We start from the raw sequence: 22192 nt of genomic DNA, 5'->3' as shown, positions 1-22192 counted from the left end.
TATACACTTATGCAAAGTAACAACTAACCAGTTTCTTGTAATAGAGTTTTAATATAACTTAAAATCAATAATAAGTGCCATTGCATTGGTATGTGTCGCGGCCCTTGGGCGCTGGAGCAATAATGTTGTTTTTTGTTTCTTTAAATCAAATTCTAGTAATGAGTCAGGTCTCCAACCACCTCTATAACTTAATTTCTAAACATAGTTGGCAGATGACTTCTTTTTCTAGAGAAGTAAAGACAGATGACTTCTGGAGTTGGTTGAGGCTGTCGTGAAAACCACCTCTAGTCAAGAAAAAAAAATGCTTAACCGTGTGTAGTTGCGGCCATCCGCCTAATTCGATGACGATATCTGTTACACAGCGATATGAAATCCAATGAAAATTTTTTACTCAATGTGATGAAATACATTAAATTTCCAAATATCTATTATTCTGTGGAGGAAGCAGCAAAAGACAAATATATAAACACACACACACACACAAACTACAATACATATGGAAAAGTAATTAAACACAAAACACACATCACTTTTCATCGTCACTCCTATTTCTGGGGTGCCCCGGCCGTGCCAACTGGCATGAACTCGGCCACCTTCTTGGTCGCCGGGCGCGCGGCGAGGCTCTCCCACCAGGCGCTGACGTGCGGGAGCGCCTCAACTAGGGTGGCATACTCTGTGGCCATGAAGCAGTGCATGATGGTGAAGTGGCTGAGGTCCGCGAGGCTAAGGAAGTCGCCGGCGAGATACTTGCTTTGGCTCAACCGTGCCTCATACACCTCCAGCACCTTCTTGAGCTTCTCCACATTCTCGTCGACGACGGCCTGGTTGCGTTCGCGGCCGAGGAAGGGCGTGAAGATGCACTCTACCACGATGGCGATCGCCAACGGGCTCAGCTGGTGGGCCTCCACCTCAAGCCACACGTCCACCAGTGCCGCCTGCTCCAGGTTGCCGGCGGTGCCTAGCAGCTCTGGCTTGTGCTTGCGGAGAACGTGCCTCGCGATCGCACGAGATTCTGCAAAATATATATTAAATAATCTTAAATTTGACTAAATATATATTAAAATTAATATTATTAGATTAATCATAAAATATATTTTCATAACGAATCTATGGCACGCCCGATGGATGATGATGAACTTACCGAAGAGCGTGAGGTCGCCGTCCTCGAGCACCGGCACCTTCTCGAAAGGCTGCAGTAATTAAGCACAGGAGCGCGTGTCAGTCGGCGTCGGCGGCGAAGCGAGGGATGGCCGATGAGCGGAGTGAAAGTGAAACCAACAAACAAATTCATGGTGGGTCGAGAGGTACGTACGTTCCTGGCGAGGTGCTCCGGGCGGCGGTGGTCGCCGGCCTGGCGGCTCATGGGGACGAGCTCGTAGTCGACGCCGGCCTCCTCGAGCGCCAGCAGAGCCCGCGACACGAACGGCGAGATAGCCCACCCGTACACCTTCACCGCCGGCGTAGCCATGGCTTCCTCTCTACTCTCGCGAGTGCTACGACTAGCTCTAGCTCCTTGAGTGCGCGCGAGATCGAGAGCTCAGCAGCTAGAAATGGTTGATGGATGTGCACCTTCTGCCTGCTGCAGGCCGCTACTTATACAGGAGCGAGAGAGGAGGAAGAGAGATGAGAGATGACGCTGGCGCTGCTGCTTGGGGGAGAGGAAGAAGTGAATTAGTATTTTGGTCAACGGGAGGGTGAACGCGTGACGTCGTTGCTTACGTAGGCGGCTAGGGATTAAGTGCGAGCCCGCTGGCAGGCAAACGCGTGAGTGCACTGAGCAGCAGCTAACAAGGCCCCGTTTATATCCGAAAATTTTAGGGGTTTGGGTATGGTAGCATTTTTGTTTGTATTTGGTAATTAGTGTCTAATTATGGACTAATTAGGTTCGAAAGTTTCGTCTCGCGATTTCTCACCCAACTGTGTAATTAGTTTTTTTTTCGTCTACATTTAGTACTCCATGCATGTGCCGCAAGATTTGATGTGACGGATACTGCGCAAAAATTTTTGAGTTTTGAGGGGAACTAAACGGGGCCCAAGCGTTTCTCACATCAGTCAGAGACACTTTCCTGGAAATTCTTATCTTCATTTATATCAGCTCCTACTATCATCATAGTAAGTTAGTAACATTAGAAAAAAAAAGTTTGCTACCTAATATTAGCTGGTTTGACCCGACCAGTAAAATAGTTGTTAGTTACGTATTGGCTAAGAATTAGCTGGATTTGTTTGGATTCAAAGGAGCTAATTATTAGCAGCAAACTTGATCCAAATGGGACCTTAGGCGCCTATGCTGAAACGATAGTGTCAAGGCTAGACTGAAAGCAACTATGAAGTCTAGTGCACATTGCTAAACGTGATAAAACCATCGTCTCCAAGAGTATCCTAAATCTTCTCCCAATCCTTGCCTTTTTTTTTTGCAAGATCGGAAAAAAACCCTCTTCAATAACTCCCAATTAAACTTTTGGCACTAAAACCTTCGTGCATTGTGTTTTCCGTGGAAATCAGAACAATTACATTATCTTGTGAATTAAAAATTATTAGGAATTAAACTAATAGCTCAAAGACTTAAACATTCTGAACAAAGATATTCCAAAGGTCACATTTAATTGTCTACTGAAATATCTTGGGGATTAAATTATCAAAACTGGGAAGTAAACATTGTTCTTAGGCAATAAACTTATTTGTCTATACTTTAAAAAAAACTAATTCACTGAAGAAAACTAACAAAACAGTAAATACAATAAAAAACATTTTTTTGCCCTAGCATAATAAATTCAACAAAGAAAAACATTTGTTTGCCCTTAGAACTGTGTGGCCCACCAGCGGAGCAAAATCATGTTCATCTAATGAGCACGCAAGCAGCCCGATAGTGGCCCACTTGTGACCCAGCCGGCCATCCCTTCTGGGTTAAGGCGGGAGCGACGGTATCCATCGATCATTGACCGATTGCTAGGATCGATGACGTACCATTTGACATTTAGTTGGTGAGAAGGTGACATCAGAGGTGCTGGCTGTTCTTAATGGGGGTTTATTGCCGACAGAGTGGAATAATACAAATATCACGCTAATACCGAAAGTGAGAAAGCCAGAGCAGGTAAAAGATCTAAGGCCTATAAGTCTTTGCAATGTCTTATATAAGATTGTCTCAAAGGTGCTAGCAAATAGATTGAAAGCCATACTCCCAGGGATTATCTCTCCTCCACAGAGTGCCTTTGTCCCTGGTAGACTGATATCTGATAATACCCTGATTGGTTATGAAGTTTTGCATTACATGAGAAGGAAAAAGAAAGGGGGGGGGGGGGGGGGGGGGGGGGGGGGGGCAAGGTTATGCTGCTATTAAACTTGATATGAGTAAAGCATATGACAGGGTAGAATGGCCTTTCTTGCAGGCCATGATGGAGAGAATGGGTTTTGATGGTAGATGAATAAATCTTATTATGAACTGTGTATCGTCCGTTAAATATAAAGTCAAGGTTAATGGTGTTCTAACGGATGAGATCAATCCTGAAAGAGTGTTGCGGCAAGGTGATCCATTATCACCTTATCTCTTTCTTTTATGTGCTGAGGGCTTCTCGGCATTGCTGCAAAAGGCCGAAGATGATGGTATGATCAGAGGAGTGAAGGTATGTCGTAGGGCGCCAAGTATCTCTCATCTCCTTTTTGCGGATGACTCGCTTATTGTGATTCGGGCTACCAAGGAAGATGCAGCAAAACTGCAGGAAGTGCTCCACATATATGAAGTTTGTTCAGGTCAAATGATAAATAAGGATAAGTCGGCTATTTTCTTTAGTCGAAACACTACTGATCAGTGCAAGCAAGAGGTGATGGGAGAGCTGCAGTTGACACAGGAATCTTTCAATGATAAATATTTAGGCCTTCCGATCCATGTTGGCAGCTCACGGAGTAGGACCTTTGAATATTTAAAAGATAAGGTGTGGCAAAGGATTCAGGGATGGAAGGAACGATTATTGTCAAATGCCGGCAAAGAAGTGTTGATAAAGGCTGTGGCTCAAGCGGTCCCAACATATGCGATGGGCTGTTTTGATCTTACAAAAAATTTGTGCGATCAAATCAGTGCGCTCATATGTAAATTCTGGTGGAGCCAACATGATAAAGAAAGGAAGATGCATTGGGTTAGCTGGGATAAGATGAAGAAACCTAAGAAAGAAGGAGGAATGGGTTTTAGAGGTATCCATTGTTTCAATTTGGCCATGCTTGCTAAGCAAGGCTGGCGCCTACTGCAGGACCCTTCATCTTTATGTGCTCCAGTTTTAAAAGCCAAGTATTTTCCAGATTGTGATGTGTTACAGGCTAGCAGTAAAGGGGTATGTCCTACACGTGGAGAAGTATATCACGAGGTATAGATCTGCTCAAAGAGGGCATCATATGGAGAGTGGGCAATGGAGAAAATATAAGAATATGGCAAGATCCTTGGTTGCCAAGGGGGTCCACTCGCAGGCCCATGACGACCAGAGGACAATCACTGCTGACAAAAGTTCAGTACCTGATCGATCCAGTTTATGGCGAGTGGGATGAAGATCTGGTATTGGACACTTTCTGTGAAGAGGATGCTAGAATCGTATTGTCTCTTCCTGTCCATACTGAAATGGATGACATCGTGGCTTGGCACTATGATCAAAAGGGCATGTTCTCTGTAAAGTCTGCCTATTGGGTGCAGTGTGAAAGGGAGCAGAGAGAGAGTATACAGGGGGTGGCCTCTTCTAGTAATGGAGTTGTAATGGGGAGTTTATGGAAGGAAATCTGGAATGTTCAGTGTCCTAACAGAGTAAAGCATTTCATTTGGAGGCTTGCCAATAACTCTCTGGCTCTGAAATGTAACCTGAAGAGAAGGGGGATGGAACTTGATACAATTTGTTTTGTTTGCCAGAGGTTTGATGAGGATGGAGGCCATCTCTTTTTCAAATGCAAATGGTCTAAGAAATTGTGGCAGGAGTTGGGTTTGGAGGATGTCAGACTGCAGCTGTGCACCTTGCCGGACGCCAAACAGTGCATAGAAGCCGTTCTCCGTCTGAAACCTGAGAAGAGTGCGTTGGTAGCTATTTTGTTGAATAATTTATGGTGGGAAAGAAATAAGGTGAGGGAGGGTGATAGTGGAAGGGAACAGCAGGAACTTGCTGGGATCACCTGGCGTCAATTTAAGGAATTCAGACAGCTGGTGGAGCCCAAACAATTGGCGCAGCAAGGCCACGCCCGAGCAAATGGATCCTGTTTCCGAGATTCCAATTTTCACTAGTCCACCTATATATTTTTTAGAATTACATGCACACTCACCCCTATGAACATAGGTACGCAAATCCTACCCCCATGAGCACCTCCGAAGGACTATGAGCCAGCAGATCACGAGATTCACAAAGTCACCACATGCGCCTCGCTCTCGACGAGGACGTCGCCTAGCGCCGTTAAATCCTAGAATAAATCCAGGAAAATACGAGCACCCGTGCCAAGTCGAGGACTTGAACCCGGATGGACAGGTTCTACCACAAGAAACCCAACCAGCTGAGCTATGATCAGTTTGCTAGTCCACCTATATGAAAGTGTGATACTCTATTATATTAATACTATTATGCGCTAGTTCTTGATGTTAAATGCTTTAGGGACAACTTATGTAATTTTTTAGTGAAATTAGGTATTTTTTTGTTTTATTTTTGACTGAGAAATTTTTCGATAAATCCGATAAACCCGTTTATTGGTGACCTCTGTTATTTTTTTTTTGCTACCGATAAATTGAACCCTGGATGGATCCACGAATACCGAAGAACGAGGGAGGTTACTGGCAGATTTTAATAAGAAGGATTCAGAATATTTCATGTTTCTCCTCAGCACACGTGCTGGAGGCCTTGTGTTGAACTTGCAGACGGCGGACACTGTCATTATCTTTGATAGTGACTGGAACCCACTATGAAGAAAACGATTTTTAGCAACGGTTTGAATTTTTTGTAGGGGCCGCTGGTGATGGAGCCACCTCTACAGTGGCGTGCTAGGGTGCACAGACACCAGCCGCCCCTACAAACGGAACAGCAGGGGCGGCTGGTGTTACGAGCTACCCCTAAAAATGAGGTTTGATTTGTAGGGGCGGCTCAATTACCAGCCGCCCCTGGAAATGGTATTTGTAGGGGCGGCTGGTGATTGAGCCGCCCCTACAAATGGATAGCACCGATTTGTAGGGGCGGCTCAATCACCAGCCGCTCTTACAAATGCCCTCCATATAAAACAAATGCAGCTCCTTCTTCCTTCTCGGGTCACTCACTCCAACCCGTGGAAAAAAGGTGGGGAGGCCTTGGGCACCTCCCAAAAATTGCTCTACTAAGGGGGGAAGGTTTTGGTCTCAAATCCTTTGGTGGAGAGGTTGTAGAAGGTAAGAAAATGCTATTCCAAACTTTTTTTTTGAAGTTTTAATGGTTGGTTAGTGAGTAATTAGAGTTTTGTTTTTCTCTCTCTTCTATGGTGCTTGAGCTATTTATGAGCAAATTAGACCCAATTTTTAAATGTACTAGGGTAAATTAGGGAGGAAAACAAGATCATACCCTTATTTGGTCCATGTTTCTTGATTTTAGTGAACCATTAGTTAGTTTTATGGATGTTTCATGTGCATGTGATCTAGATCTAGGGTTTGATTTTTTTTATTAATTTTGTTTTTATAAATTTATGTTTGATAAAATTGGACTAGGGTTTGTATGAAAGATATTGGGTAAAGTATAATTATTGCTAATTGTTGTCTTTGAAATTGTTTATTGTAATCAATAAATATGTATTTTAATTATTTATGGATAAATGGGCCATTAATTAATTTTTCTCTACCATGGTGTGTTTGTATGCTTCATGTAATTATATTAGATTTATATTCATATATATATGAGGTATATATAATTATTCTCGAATAATTATTACTTTGATTCATTTTTATATATATCTGAATAAGTAGTCCTTTAATGTTTGTTTTGTTGTTGTTGTAAAAGATGGAGTACATGAACTCTTGGATGTATGGTTCGTTAAGGTTCAAGGCAGGTTTCCGTGAAGAGGTGGATAAATTTATTGAAGCTGTAACGAAGCATGCAACGACATTGAAAGAGAATAAGGATACAACTTGAGCCCCACATGGTTGAACACAACTTGAGCAATAATTTGACACCGAGGTTGTTAAGCCTTTAATCAAACGGTGACCACGGCTCTAATACCACTTGAAAGGTCCTAGTATGGCTAGAGGGGGTGAATAGCCTATTTAAAAATCTATAAATCAACTAGAACAATTTAATTAGTAGGACAAATAGCGTAATGCAAACTTGCTCTAGCTCTACAAGGGTTGCAAGCCACCTATCCGACACTTCTAGTTGCAATGTTAAATAAGGCACACAAACTTACTAGTCTAAAGAGCTCAACTAGATGAATGTAAATAATAAAGCAAGCTCTCAATTGTAATTACACTAAAAAGCTTGTATCAACTAGTTTATAAGAATGTAAACAAGTAAGTAGAGTGATTATACCGTCGTGTAGGGGATGAACCAATCGCAAGATGAAGATCAAGCCAATCACCGGGAGAATGCAAATGACAAGAGACAATCGATTTTTCTCCCGAGGTTCACGTGTTTGCCAACACGCTAGTCCCCGTTGTGTCGACCAACACTTAGTGGTTCGGCGGCTAAGAGGTGTTTCACAAACCTCATCCACACGATAGGACACCGCAAGAACCGACCCACAAGTGAGGTAACTCAATGACACGAGCAATTTACTAGAGTTACCTTTCGGCACTCCGCCGGGGAAGGTACAACTTCCCTCACAATCATCGAAGGCGGCCACGAACAATCACCGACTCGTGCCGATCCTCCACCGCTGCTCCAACTGTCTAAGTGGTGGCAACCACCAAGAGAAACAAGCGAAATCCATAGCGCAACACGAATACCAAGTGCCTCTAGATGCAATCACTCAAGCAATGCACTTGGATTCTCTCTCAATCTCACAAAGATGATGAATCAATGATGGAGATGAGTGGGAGGGCTTTGGCTAAGCTCACAAGGATGCTATGTCAATGAAAATGTGCAAGAGTTATCCCTTGAGCCGGCCATGGGGCTATAAATAGAGCCCCCATCAAATAGAGCCGTTGTACCCCTTCACTGGGCAAAACGTGCTCTGATCGGACGCTCCGGTCATACTGATCGGACGCTGGCCCTCAGCGTCCGGTTGCCTGATGGACGCCACGCATCACCAGCTTCAAACGCTGTTCATCAGATTTCAACGGCTACGAAGCTGACCGAACGCTCCGGTAAAACTGACCGGACGCTGAAGCCCCAGCGTCCGGTCGTTTCCAGAAAGCTCCCCGAGGCATGTTTTTTCGACCGGACGCGTCCGGTCCACCTTGACCGGACACAGACCAGTGTCCGGTGCAATACCCTAGCCACTGTGCCGTCTGACAGCTCGACCGGACGTAGCCTTTTAGCGTCCGGTCGCTAAGTGACCCAGCGTCCGGTCAGTAGACCGACGCCAGCATCATTTCGATCAACTCCATTTTAACTCTAACTTCTTCACCCTTGTTCAAATGTGCCAACCACTAAGAATTTTGCATCCGGCGCAATAGAAAATAGGCATTTCATTTTTCCAAAAGCGCCGAATCCCGCCGAGCTTGCGAACACCTCAAACACCTTGTGCAAACACCTGCAAACACCTTGTGCACATGTGTTAGCATATTTTCACAAATATTATCAAGGGTGTTAGCACTCCACTAGATCCTAAATGCATATGTAATGAGTTAGAGAATCTAGTGGCACTTTGATAACCGCATTCCGATACGAGTTTCACTCCTCTTAATAGTACGGCTATCTATCCTAAATGTGATCACACTCACTAAGTGTCTTGATCACTAAAATAAAATGGCTCCTATATTATATACCTTTGCCTTGAGCCTTTTGTTTTTCTCTTTCTTCTTTTCCAAGTTTGAGCATTTGACCATCACCATGCCATCACCATTGTCATGATCTTCGCCATTGCTTCATCACTTGGAGTAGTGCTACCTATCTCATAATCATCTTGATAAACTATGTTAGCACTTAGGGTTTCATCAATTAATCAAAACCAAACTAGAGCTTTCACCCGCATGTGCTACTTCTTTTCGAAGATCTCACAGAAGACGATTGGCAATGAAGAGCTGAGTGACCTACATGAATTTGTGGTGAAGACACAAAACCAACTGGAGATATGTTGACCTCCTGCTTTTTTTGATATAATGCCACATCTCATGATTCACATGGTTCATCAGATATAGGCGCTCGGCCCTTGCTACTTGCATGAAATGTGGTCATATGAGCAGTTCATGTCAGTTTTAAGTCGATACGTGCATAATCAAGCATACCCAGAGGGCTCCATAATAGAGGGTTATAGTACTGAAGAAGTCATCGAGTGCTGTCAAGAGTACCTAAAAGTACAGAAAGGGATTGGTAAACCCGATTCTCGTCACAAGGGTAGGCTGGCTGGGAAGGGCACCAGTGGTAGAAAAGTGTTCATCGACCATGATTACAAAGAGGTGAGTCGGGCGCATTATAGTGTCTTGCAGAGTACACAACTGATGCAACCGTATATTGATGAACACTTGGCTATCATTATGGGGGAGAGAAATGACCGTTCAGATGATTGGGTCATGAAATAGCACAAGCAACGACTAACTACATGGTTGAAGGACCAAAACATACCGCCTGAAGAAATCATAGACTCTATTACCATCAGTAGGTTGACGGAGGGGCCATCGAGACAAGTGACATCTTGAAATGCTTATGACATCAATGGGTACACGTACTATACCCACGCAAAGGATAGCAAATATGTGAACCAAACAGCGGCGTTCGAATAGAGGCTCTCGATGGATTAGGACGAAAGATCCAATACTTTGGCATCATTGAAGAGATATAGGAACTTGACTATGGAAGAGATATAACGGTGGCCCTGTTTCGATGCCGCTAGATCAAACAACACCAACTGAACGAGATTGGATTGAGAGTCCTGTACCTCGAGAATCTAGGCTACCAAGATGACCCTTGGGTGCTCGCTTCACGTGTCGCACAGGTTTTCTATATGTCTGACCCACAAAGTAACCTTCCCTCGAAGAAGAAGACAAAGCACGTGGTTGTCTCTGAGAAACAACACATTATTGGAGTCGATGGCATGGATGATGTTAAAGCTTACAATAAGTACGATGAGATGCCGCTATTCACAGACTTTCCTAAGAAGATCAGTGTTGTGGAAAAGAACCTCCCCAAAGACATAATGCCATGGGAACAAAAATGTGTCAAAGGGAAAGTCGTTACAGCAGGCTAGCTAGTTGTTGAACATGGAGTGTGTGTAAGTGTGTGTTTGTAAGACTTCATTTATGCATGCGTGTGAGACTATATATTTATATACATGTGTAAGACTACATATTTTTGTATGTGTATGAGACTACATTTTATGCATGTGTGTGATACTACCCTTTGCAACATCCAGATGACTCTATTTGAACATCCACTTTATTACTACAAATTTTATTTGTCAAAGTTTGAGCACTTCAAATTTTCAAATTTAAAAAAAATGACAAGTTCAAACGAGATTTTCAACCACTAAATGTTTTTGAGCTGAAAAAGTGATGAATACCAAAGTTGTATAACTCATCAAGATCTATAACTTTTATTTTGATCATTTCTTTATCTGACAAAGTGATAATAAACATTGTTCACAAATCAACATGTTTCTCGTATAGTTTATGAAACTATGAGTCATGTGAATTTATGAACAATGTTTACTAATATTTTGTCACATGAAAAAGTGACCAAAATAAAAGTTGTAGATATTGATGAGTTCTGCAACTTTGGTATTCATGAGTTTTTCATGTGAAATCATTTACTCTTTCAAAATATTGTTTCAAGTTGAAATTATTTGAATTTCAAAATTTAAATCGTTCAAACAAAGTCGCATGACAAGATGACCAAAATAAAAGTTGTACATGTTGATGAGTTATACAACTTTTATGTTTACAATATTTTCATTTTATTTCATTTAACATCATAAAATTGTATTCGAAGTTTTAAAATTCAAATTTTTAATTTTTTTTTATTTTCTATATTGTTTTGACTACAATTGTTTATTTATATATTTCTTCATATATAGAATAATAAAAAATATTATATTTGTGTATATACACATTTTTTTTATATTACTTTATATTTTTATGATATAAAAATATAGAATTTATAATTTAAAAAAAATATTTGTAGGGGCGGCTGGATCAGGAACCGCCCCTACAAATGCATTTGTAGGGGCGGCTGGATCAGGAACCGCCCCTACAAATGGTACTTAGTATAAATAGGAGGGAAGCGTACGGGAGTCATCGTCTGGACGCTGTCTTCTTCCTCCGACGCCGTCAGGCTGCCTAGGGTTTCCGCCGCTCCCGTGCCCGCCGACACCCGCACCCGGTCCCCGGCGCCCGCCCCCCGCGCGCCGACCCCCGGTGTCCCGCGCCCGGCCCCCGGCGCCCTCCCCCGCGCGCCGACCCCCGGCGTCCCGCGCCCGGCCCCCGGCGCCCTCCCCAGCGTGCCGACCCCCGGCGACCCGCAGGTAATATAACTTCTATCTTTTCCAGATTGCTCAGGGCCTCTAGAAATCCCCACCTCTCCTTCGTCCTGCAGAGTTATTCCTATGAAGAGCGTCCTGAGGTTTCTTAGCTTGCCCAAATCCTTGATTAAGCACCTGTCTCCATCAGCACCCTGCATCGACAGCTCTGCTAAGGACGTCAGCTCGCAGATCCAATCCGGCACTCTCATCTTGTCATCAGCAAGTAGGCACATTAATTTTGTAAGCTGCTTCATACTCGTCGGTAGTTCTTCTACCCCAGTTCCAGTTAACCCCAGTGTCTGCAGAAACTTAAGATGCCCTATTTCTTTAACTTCAATATGTTCTACCCGGTGCAAGGCTAGTCGACGGACATCACTTCCTTGTGACCATTTACTATCCTGCACAGCAAAAAAGTTTTCATCCCGGGACAGATCACGAATCATATGAAGTACCATGTCATGGACACGACAACCATTTAAAAAACCATAGTGCTCCACTGGTTGGATCATGCCTCTGTTTATGAGCTCAAGGAAGTAGCTTTCTCCTACCTTAAAAGGCTCTTTTCCTTCTTCTGTCTGGACTAGACCTTCAGCTATCCACCTGTAAATTAATTCACCATTGTTGATCCTAGAACCTTCTGGATACACAGTTAGATACAACATGCATGTCCTTAGATGACAGGGTAGATCGTAGTAGCTGAAAGATAATATCTTCTTCATATTGTTAACATGTCGGTCATCTCCATTGCCAAAACCAACTGAGTCATACACATTGGACCACTCCTCTATTTGTTTCCCAGCCAACAAACTGCCTATTGTAATAATAGCTAGTGGTACACCATCACATCTATGCAGTATTTTTTGAGATACCACAGCCAATTCATCATTGTTCCCTGGCCATTTTTCTTCTGCGACAAATGTTCTTGTATATAATAGTTTTCTTGACTGGCTTTCTGGAAGCTTTTCCATTCTATAAACTTTGCCAATTTCTTCAGAGACTTTAGAATTGCGAGTGGTTGCAATTATTCTACTTCTAGGATTACTGTCCACGAAAGCATTTTTAATGACTTCCCATGTTTTTTCATCCCATATGTCATTGTCTCCCCAGAGCTCATGCATCCCTGTCCATGAAGCAAATAACTCTTTTTTGCCTTTTGAACTAGAAGGGTCATGCTTTAGTTAAAAGGCTTTGCATGTGTGGATGTTCTAGTTCTGGGCATATATGGATTCTTTTTCATCTCTTGCTAATTTTACTATAGTTCACCTTGTAGTGATCGTTCTTTTTTTTTGAATATGTACTCATCATCTTTAGTCACCTGGATAGTGGCTCTCAGTACTATTAAATTTTATCTAGCTGCTGTCAGTACTATTAAATTTCTAAAAACTGGATAGTGGTCATTTCAGTTAAGTGTCAGTGCTCATTTCAGTTAAGTTTCAGTGCTCATTTTAGTTAATTTTCAGTGCTCATTTCAGTTCAGTTTTAGTGCTCATTTTAGTTCAGTTTTAGTGCTCATTTCAGTTCAGTTTTAGTGCTCATTTCAGTTTCAATTTCAGTGCTATTTTCTGAATGTGAACTACTTGATGCTGTGATCTACCTAATGTTGTGATCTACCTGGTACCTGAATGCTGCTGGCTGGCTGTAATCGGGCTTGCTGGCTGCTGGCTGCTGGCTCCTACTACTACTCTACTTATTAGGCAGTATCGGGCTTGCTGGCTGCTGGCTGTTGCTGGCTGGTACCAGAGGCTACTGGCTGCTGGTTGGTCTCCTACAACTCCTATTACTACTACTTGCTACTCCTACTACTACTCTACTACTATACTCTCCTCTACTCCACTCTACTGCTCTCCTCTCCTAAGCAGCTTTTGCTACTTCTACTACTACTCTACTACTTTCCTAATACTACTGTTTACTACTTCTACTTCTGTCTTCTATCAACTACTGGCTACTAGCTGCTGGCTGGTCTCCTGCAACTCCTATTACTACTACTTGCTACTCCTACTACTACTCTACTACTATACTCTCCTCTACTCCACTCTACTCCTCTCCTCTCCTAAGCAGCTTTTGCTACTTCTACTACTACTCTACTACTTCCCTAATACTACTGTTTACTATTTCTACTTCTGTCTTCTATCAACTACTTGTACTTCTGTCAACTAATTCTACTACTTCCCTACTACTACTGTCTACTACTTCTGATTGTCCAATCTGCCTATTAGATTAAGAAGATATTAAGCATATGATGTTCATGTGTGATCGAGCAAAGTCAGTATGGCAGCTGTTGCTTTTTTGGGAAGCAGCACCTGCTTTTTTTTTTGCCAAATCTCCCCTCTCCTCTATTTTTGCCGCCTTTCCTATCCTCTATGTTTGGGAAGCAGCAGCTGCTTTTTTTACACCTTTTCCTCTCTATGTTTGTTAAGCAGCTGTTGCTTTTTTTTGCCAAATCTCTCCTCTCCTCTCCTCTCCTTTGTTTTGCCGATGATGAAATTGTCCAAGTCCATACATTATATGGAATATGAGCTGATGATCAAGAACTTGTGAGGAACTTGGCATCATTAGCAGCCGCCCCTACATTACCTTCTCCTCTCTTCTCTGTTATGATGCCTTGATGCTCCAAGTTCAAGATCAAATGATGATTGACATGTTTCTGAGGCCTCTACCACTGCTACTTCTCGTTTTTTATATTATTGTTTTATAGGACTACTTTGATTTATAGACCTTTTTGATTTCTTATACCTTCTCACGTATCTAAAGCACACTTTCTTGCATCTTTTAGAACAAAGCGCGAAATAATATCGCGGACAACAGACAATGCAACTCGATGCCCCGAGCATGATGAGCAGCCAACCCTTGAGGAGCAAGCACTAGAGGACCAGCTTACTCAGGAATAGTTCGATAACGAGGTAGAAAAGGATCTAGAAGTGATGCTTACTCAGAAGGAGCATGACGAGGAGGAAGGCCCCGAAGGAGAGGCTGCTCAAGGCGAAGAAGAGGATGATAAGTCAGAAGAGGGATATGAAAGTCCCGAGGATCCTTTCCCACCTGAAGCAAGAAGGAGGCCAACGGAGGAAGATTTGGATAAGGATTTTGACCCGAACGAGGAGGTAGGGAAGAAGCCTTAGCATGTAAATTTTGCTAAAGCTTTGGCTGTGTTACCTCTGCTAACACTTTGACCTGTCCTATATACAGGTCCCTCCTGAAACTCAGAAAAGACGACATCGACGTCCGCGACATCTCACTGGATAAGACGGAGTAGAGGAAAGGAGAGCAGAGGCGACAACCACAGAGACGGATCACGATGGCTCTGCTCAACAAACTCAAGACACAACCACGACTACCAAGCCTAAGAGGAAACGAGGGGATAGAAAAGGAAATCTATATCCAGATAAGGCTTGCTATGTGATAACAGAGGTTGGGCCAGTAGGGGAGATCCTTGAGCCGAAGGAATTAAGAGGATGATTCCATAATGCGATCGGGGCCCTAGTAAGAGATAAATTGAACCCATCAATCCCTAACTGGAAAGAGGTACCAGAGAACATAAAGAATGCACTATGGGATAGGCATCTGAAGGTCAATTTTAGATTTCCGGAGGGTAATCACGAATTGGTAAAAAAATTCTATCAAGATGATGGGAGAGTCATTTCGACGTTGGAGGTCGGAGCTCAACACAAAGTATATCCAAAGGGGGTTAACTCCCTTCAACGAGTTCAGCAAAATAACTCCTAGTCAATGGGAGGAGCTCGTGGCTCAGAAGACTTCAGCGGAGGCATTGGAGCTCAGTGCCCGTAACACCGAGCAGGCGAAGAGGAACAAATACCACCATCATCTAGGCCCTGGTGGCTACTATGCCAAGGAAGAGCAATTTAGGAAGATGGATGAAGAGGCCACAACTGCTGGGAATATCGATGTGACGAACTTGAAGGTACGCTCAAGGAACTGGATATATGCGAGGAGTACAGAACCATCCGGCAGTAATCTTAAGTTTGATAACCCGGAGACCCAAGAGACAGTATCAAGGATACTGAAATATGCTGAAGACAAAGAGATGGGCTCATTCAATCCTTCCAGAGAGAGGGACGAGCTTCGCCTTGGCTTGGGAAACAAGGAGCACACAGGCCGCACCAGGGGGCTAGGGAAAAGGATGACCTGGAAGCAAAGATTCGAAGAGGACAGGCACATGTACAAGAAACATGGCCGAGACTAGGAGACTAGTCTTGAGCTCCAAGTGAAGGCTCTAGTTGCGAAGGCGCTGGAGGAGCAAGGAATGTCTACGGAGCCACGTATATTAGTGACGCCGTCGGGAGAACTGGCATTAGTTGGCAGCCCTCCAAAAGTTCCTAGCAGCCAAGGTTCCACTACAGCCACAACCCCAGTCGATCTCATACGGGAACCTACTAGTTGCACCTTGGTGTTTCTCAGTGGCCGGCAGAACACTGTGATGGAGGTGGCAACGGGTGTGGCACATCCTCCCGGTGGCTTACACCACAATAATAAGATACCGTCGGAATACACTAGGGTCGAGGTGCATACAGTGAAGCCCGAGTTCATGCAGTGGAGGATAGACTATGCAACTCCTGAGGGGCTGGTGTTACTCGAAGAGGTTATGGGGCAGTTCATCCTCTAGCACAAATGGGACATTATATTGACTACTTCTTCGCCGCATCTCCCTCTCCCAAATTTAGAGCAAGTTGTTGAGGACGGGGAGATATTTTCACCGTCTCGTGACCCCCACATTCCTGAGATGCCACATTCTTCCCCGCCTCCTATCAAGCATGTCCCTGATGAGATGCCACAACCTTCTCCAGCTCATACCGGGCAAGTGCATCATGAGATGCCACAGTCTTCTCAACAAGCACATCCGATACATGAACAACGAGTGTCTCCTGAAGAAGGTGATGCACAAGAAGATGAGGACATGCCTGAATGGGAACTCCGAAAGAAGATTTCAATCAACATAAGGCCAGTTTATGTTCCGATCAAAGACGTCTCGTTGGTGTTCAAGTGGTATTCCCATGATCAGTTCAAGCCTAAAAACCAAGTTAAAAAAGTCCCATCATGGGGTTCTGAGGAGGCCGTCAGTAGCAAACTCCACCAAATTGCAAAGCAGTATCCAAATGTTGATGCCATCGAATGATCAAAGGATTGCCCGAAAAAATATGAAAGAGGCAAGCCCTTCCTACCAAACCGGGACATCCAGCGCCTACCACTTGGAATGAGAAGGTTCCATGATTGGTACTTGCGTGTTCTCCCAACGAGCATAGATATCATACAAGCATGCTTTCCCACCGGTACATTTGGAAGCCCAGCCGGGAAAATTGTCTTTGACTTCAATGACATGCACACATGCTTTCACCTGGGAGAAATGGAGATGAATCTAATTCGCACGTGGTGCCTGTAAGTCCTTGTCCTCCCGATATGATATGAATGTAATCTTTGAATTATGTTGTAACTAACCCACGCCGTGATTTGTAGAATGCAAGTGCACATTGTCAAACAAATGCCAAGTGTGAAAGCCGGATATGTAGACCCTCAAGCTATAGCCCAAACAAATTTTAATTACCCTAAACGGTGGACACTGGATGCCAAAGAGCTAGCAGCTGCAAAGACTCTTCGGGAGAAAGAGCGCATCCGTAGTGCAAAGCTAAGGGAAGAGTCCCTTAAGGTTGCGGCATACATTGTCTTGGCTTTCAAAAATCTCCAACACCACTCTACTATATGGCTACCATACAACTTCGAGTAAGCTCAACTCTATACTTAAAGCTTTGTTCGATATATTTCATTCGATGCAAAAGGGCTTATCTAGTTTTATGATTAAATCCATGCAGCAACCACTGGATTTGTATAGCCGTCGATGTCGGGAGGAGCATGGCATGGGTCTTTGATTCATTAGATAAGGACACAGTGACATACAAAGACTTCATATCGATTCTCAAGATGTATACATATCGACAATCCTCATTAGCTTATATGTTTGTATACATACTTATAACGTTCACTTTTGGATACTAACAAGTTATATTTGCTAAAATAATTCGAACAGGGCATTTAGGTTCTATGTCACTAATCATCATGGAAGGCATGATCCAGCAAGGAAGGAAAAGCTGGCTATAAAAACACTATGTGCGATAAGTGTAACTTACTTCTTCAGTACTCCGTTACATGGCTGTCAAAAGCATTACTAAACATTTTCATATGCAAAACACACAGTGCCCCAAGCAGAAGCCTGTGAGTGTACATTGTGGATACTATATATGTTCTATGATGGGTAACACCGGTGCCTACAGGAGACACCCCTTAAGGGTAAGTTTGAACCTCTTCACCCATAGTATAAAAACTTCATAAATGGCATGAAATACTAAACCAAAACTTGTTTTCTTATAGTGGAGAGAAGAGAAAGGAATGAAAAGAGACACATACAAGGATGACTAACTCTTAGAGCTCGTCGGCGACCTTTGCAACTTCATATTGGACCAGATTGTACACGTCAGAGGCGCCTACCATGACTAAGAACCTGAGTTAGGTACAAATCCTCAGTATCAACACCTTCGTGAGACAAAAAGGCTAGCTCTAGGACGTTGATAACAATGTGTATGGAATTTATATATTTAATGATGGATTGTATATATTCATGTGAATTGGACTTGTAATTGTAGTTTATAGAATACTCTTATGTTTGTAGTCGCGGTCGCGGGGTGTTCGGCAACGCGAACGCTGGTCACGGGGCGTTCGGCAACGCGAACGTGGTTCGGAACGTTGGTTGTGGGACGTTCGGCAAAACGATTTTGAATTGAAAAAGCGATTTTTTTGGCGGGAAAACGTACTGTAGGGGCGGTTCTAGATTGAACCGCCCCTACAAATACCCGTTGGTAGGGGTGGCTGGTACTACAGCCGCCCCTACAAATCTATTTGTAAGGGCGGCTGGTGTTTCCAGCCGCCCCTACAAATAGATTTGTAGGGGCGGCTGGTAATAAGAGCCGCTCCTACAAATATATTTGTAGGGGCGGCCTGGGAACCGCCCCTACAAATACATGATTTGTAGAGACCCTTGCGTAGAGGCGGCTGGATAAACCGCCTCTACAAATGGTCTATAACCGCCCCTACAAATGCTTTTTGACGTAGTGACCCTCAAATGGACCAACAAGCTGAAGACCGTGCCCATCGTATAGGGCAGAAGAATGAAGTGCGTGTATTTGTTCTCGTTAGTGTTGGCTCAATTGAAGAAGAGATCCTGGACTGTGTAAAACAAAAGATGGGTATTGATGCAAAAGTTATCCAGGCTGGGTTGTTTAACACAACTTCCACTGGTGAGTTTGAATGCTTTAATTCCTATTTTTTTAATTTTTGTCTACTACATGTAGACTTTGTACTGGAACTCACATGACATATTTTCATGTTCATTCCCACTACAGCACAGGACAGACGAGCATTGCTGCAGGAGATCCTCAGGAGGGGGACAAGCTCGTTGGGAACAGATATCCCCAGTGAGCGTGAGATAAATCGTTTGGCTGCACGAACTGATGAAAATTCTGGTTGTTTGAGAAGATGGATGAAGAAAGGAGGCTTAGAGAAAACTACAAATCTAGACTTATGGATGGGAATGAGGTTCCAGACTGGGTGTTTGCCAACAATAATGATTTACCCAAGAGAACCGTGGCAGATGAATTCCAGAATATAATGGTTGGTGCGAAGCGACGTAGAAAAGAGGTTGTCTATTCGGACTCTTTTGGTGATCAGTGGATGAAATCTGATGAGGGATTTGAAGACATTCCAAAGGCGACTCCAAGGCCGAAGAGGACTGCTTACTCATCTGACATCCAGGTTGAGTTTAGTGAGAAAACGCCTAGGTCTGTAGAAAACAACGCAGATGGTGCGAGTAACCCAACGTGGACACCTGACAAAAAAAGGGCTGGAGTTTCATCATACAGCAAGGACGAGACTGGAGATGACGGCGAAGACGAAGTCATTACTAGCGGCTTACAGAAGGGAAACAGTTTCACATGGAATACCCTTGGAAGAAGAAGGTCAAGCCACTTCAGTTCGTCGTCGGACTCGAAGGGGCGCCCATCATTCTAATGTCAGCATACATGAATGTTATGGCCTCTACCTGTTTGTTTGATGAAAGTCCTTCAACACTGGAGTACCCTGTAGACTAAGGTAGCAGGACTATGACTACGACTGAGAAGTACGTTCAAGCTTATGAACTTTATTAGAATTACTAGTATACTGTATGGACTTGTTGGCATAAATTTGTAGAACTCCTTTATTAAATATTAATTTCGTTACACATCAAACCGACATTGGAGGGTTTTTCTATGCACTTAGATATATATGTTATGTCTAGATACATAATAAATTTATGTATCTTAAACATTTAAAGTGTCTTATAATTTGGAATGAAGGGAGTATCTCTAAGAGCTCCTTGAATCTATTTCCAAAAACATCCAACAACTCCCTACACTTATAATCTCCCAATCAACTCCACACATTCTTACCCTACTCTGCACAACCCTCATTCCCTGCACAGTTCAATCACTTGACCAACTTTGTGCATTTGTACCAACTTTGTCCACGATTCAATCTGCCAGGGAGGAGGACGCCCGTCTGGGGCCGCGCCTCCTGCTCCGGCGACGAGGCGGGTGGCGCCACCGTAGAGCATGAATCACACTTGACGTGCTTCTCTACCTGGTGCGCCAGCTGTCGCGCCGCGGGGTCAAAACTGTGGCAAGCATTGTTGTTCGTTGGGTGTCACTGACTGTGAGGTCTCCGGTGGCTCGGGTGGACTTAAGAACACGAAGAACTCAAAGATCACACGGAAGACATTGGTTCGGGCTATCGGGGCCTAGGGCTGGATAATGAGCCAGATCGGCTCGGCTCGTTCCGGCTCATTAAGATAACAAGCCAAGATAACGAGTCAGAAGGCCAGCTCGGCTCGGCTCGTTTATGAGCTTGAGTTGGGTCGTTAAGCTCATGAGTTGTGTATAAAAAAAATACACAAATATAATATTTATATTTATCTAAAGCTCGAGAATAGTAATAATACAAAATTAACTATCCAATAGCTTTAAATCGAATAAAATATTCATATGTGCTAACATATATGCAAGTATAATAATATACTATAGTATTATTAAACCATACATCCATGGTCCACGCTCCATACCATACAAATGTGTCCATAAGAATCCATACATCCATTAAAAATAAAATGATAGATTCATAATAATCTCAAGTTTATAGAGTCTAGACTAATCATCAACCAATTATAAAGTGCAAGACACGAAGTAATACAAAACTAATATAAGTTATGCTACTTTTTCTGGCTCGTTTCACTCGCGAGTGGCTTGCGAGTTGGCTCATTATAGCTAACGAGCTAAAATCTAGGCTCGGCTCGTCTCGTTATCATAACGAGTCGAGCCGAGCCAGCCACGAGCCGAGCGAGATAACAAGCTTTGAGTTTTTCGTCCATCCTTATAGGAGCCCTACATCTAGCAGTTTGATGATCCTTGTATTCAAGAGCACCCAAATCGAGGGGTTACAACAAAGTGTAAGAGATTTGACAGGGATCACTCGGTGTTGATCCTAGGCTCATCGGCGGTGAGGTCTCCTCCTTGTCAGAGAGGAGGAAGACGATAGAAAGGGTGGAGGAGCTCTCGGTACTCCTCTCAGGGTGGCTTTGCTATTAGTTTGGTCGTGAGGACTCGAATGATTTTGTTCTCTGGTTCCTGGGTTCGTCCTCTGTTCGTCCCCTCCCCTCTGTACGATCCGACCTCCCTTTATAGATCGAGGTAGGTCGGGTACATAGCAATTGGGGGAGTCTACTCTATGGTCTACATGCGCCGGAGTCCAGGAGGGCCTTGCAGCGGCGCGGATGGATCTTGGCGTTGTCGTGGAGCTGGAGAAGCTATAGCGTCATCCGACTGCTCTGTTTTGACGCTCTGACTGTCAGGCTTTGTCGGCTTGGACTAGCCTCCACCAGGTGCATCTTGTGGAGGCTTCCTTGGTGGCGAAGGCGTCCAGCTTGAGGGGCTAACGAGCGGGCCCGGGAGGCCCCAAGCCCCTGCAGCCAGCGGAGGGGTTTTGTCACCTTGTGTCACGCCACGTGTGTGACACCGTCGGGGGAGTGGTTGACAGCGCTGCGCTCGCTGTGTTGCGCTGGGGAGCCCTCGAGCCTTGGGTGCTCGGGGCGCCTGCCTCCAGCCCGGGCCTTGGCTAGCGCTAGAGGCCGGGACCAAGGAATGGGCTTGGACCCGTCGATCGAGAGCTTAGGGCTCGGGTGAGACCCCGAGCCCTGAGCAGAGGCAGAGGACGTGCTCGGGATCAGCCCAGTCCTTGCTCGAAAGGCATGTGGGAGGGCATATGTGGGGTGTAGCCCCGAGCCGTCGGACGATCCTGAAAGGATTGGTTGGTTCCTTCGATCGGAAAAACCAAAAGTTAACGTACGCTCGTGTTAGGATCTCGTCAACTGCATATTCCTGCCCTGGCCCAAGTGATCCGAACGGGCCATGGTGGTCCAGGAAACAAACACGGCCCTTGTCGCCCGGCCCGTCGGATGCAGCTGTGGCGTCGTGCACGGATCAGGTCTCCCTGACTCCGCGACGGAGGCGATCTT

At 44.2% G+C, this 22192-nt stretch overlaps 1 protein-coding gene and 1 pseudogene across 1 annotated transcript; one reads left to right on the top strand and one right to left on the bottom strand.

Moving 5' to 3' along the window:
- Nucleotides 1-399: 399 nt before the first annotated feature.
- On the bottom strand, nt 400-1639 carry LOC136513243 (glutathione S-transferase 4-like). Its single transcript, XM_066507242.1, has 3 exons — nt 1313-1639; nt 1142-1190; nt 400-1012 (listed from the first exon to the last, which is right to left on the bottom strand). The coding sequence occupies exons 1-3, from the start codon at nt 1466-1468 to the stop codon at nt 546-548; spliced, it is 672 nt and encodes a 223-aa protein (XP_066363339.1). The 5' UTR covers nt 1469-1639; the 3' UTR covers nt 400-545.
- A 4107-nt stretch (nt 1640-5746) lies between these two features.
- LOC136510463 (probable ATP-dependent DNA helicase CHR719) lies at nt 5747-19678 on the top strand (annotated as a pseudogene).
- The last annotated feature ends 2514 nt before the right edge of the window (nt 19679-22192 follow it).

This window comes from Miscanthus floridulus, chromosome 16 (assembly GCF_019320115.1).
Source record: "Miscanthus floridulus cultivar M001 chromosome 16, ASM1932011v1, whole genome shotgun sequence".
NCBI lineage: Eukaryota > Viridiplantae > Streptophyta > Magnoliopsida > Poales > Poaceae > Miscanthus > Miscanthus floridulus.
Note: the sequence above shows the minus strand (reverse complement) of the source record. Positions and strands in the feature narration are given on the sequence as shown.

What these genes read in the sequence shown, in the direction of transcription:
- LOC136513243 (XM_066507242.1), bottom strand. Translation starts at nt 1,468, where the DNA reads ATGGCTACGCCGGCGGTGAAGGTGTACGGGTGGGCTATCTCGCCGTTC. An exon ending in CGGAGCACCTCGCCAGGAAC is followed by an intron (nt 1,191 to 1,312) that starts GTACGTACCTCT and finishes TAATTACTGCAG; the next exon opens with CCTTTCGAGAAGGTGCCGGT. An exon ending in CGGCGACCTCACGCTCTTCG is followed by an intron (nt 1,013 to 1,141) that starts GTAAGTTCATCA and finishes TATATTTTGCAG; the next exon opens with AATCTCGTGCGATCGCGAGG.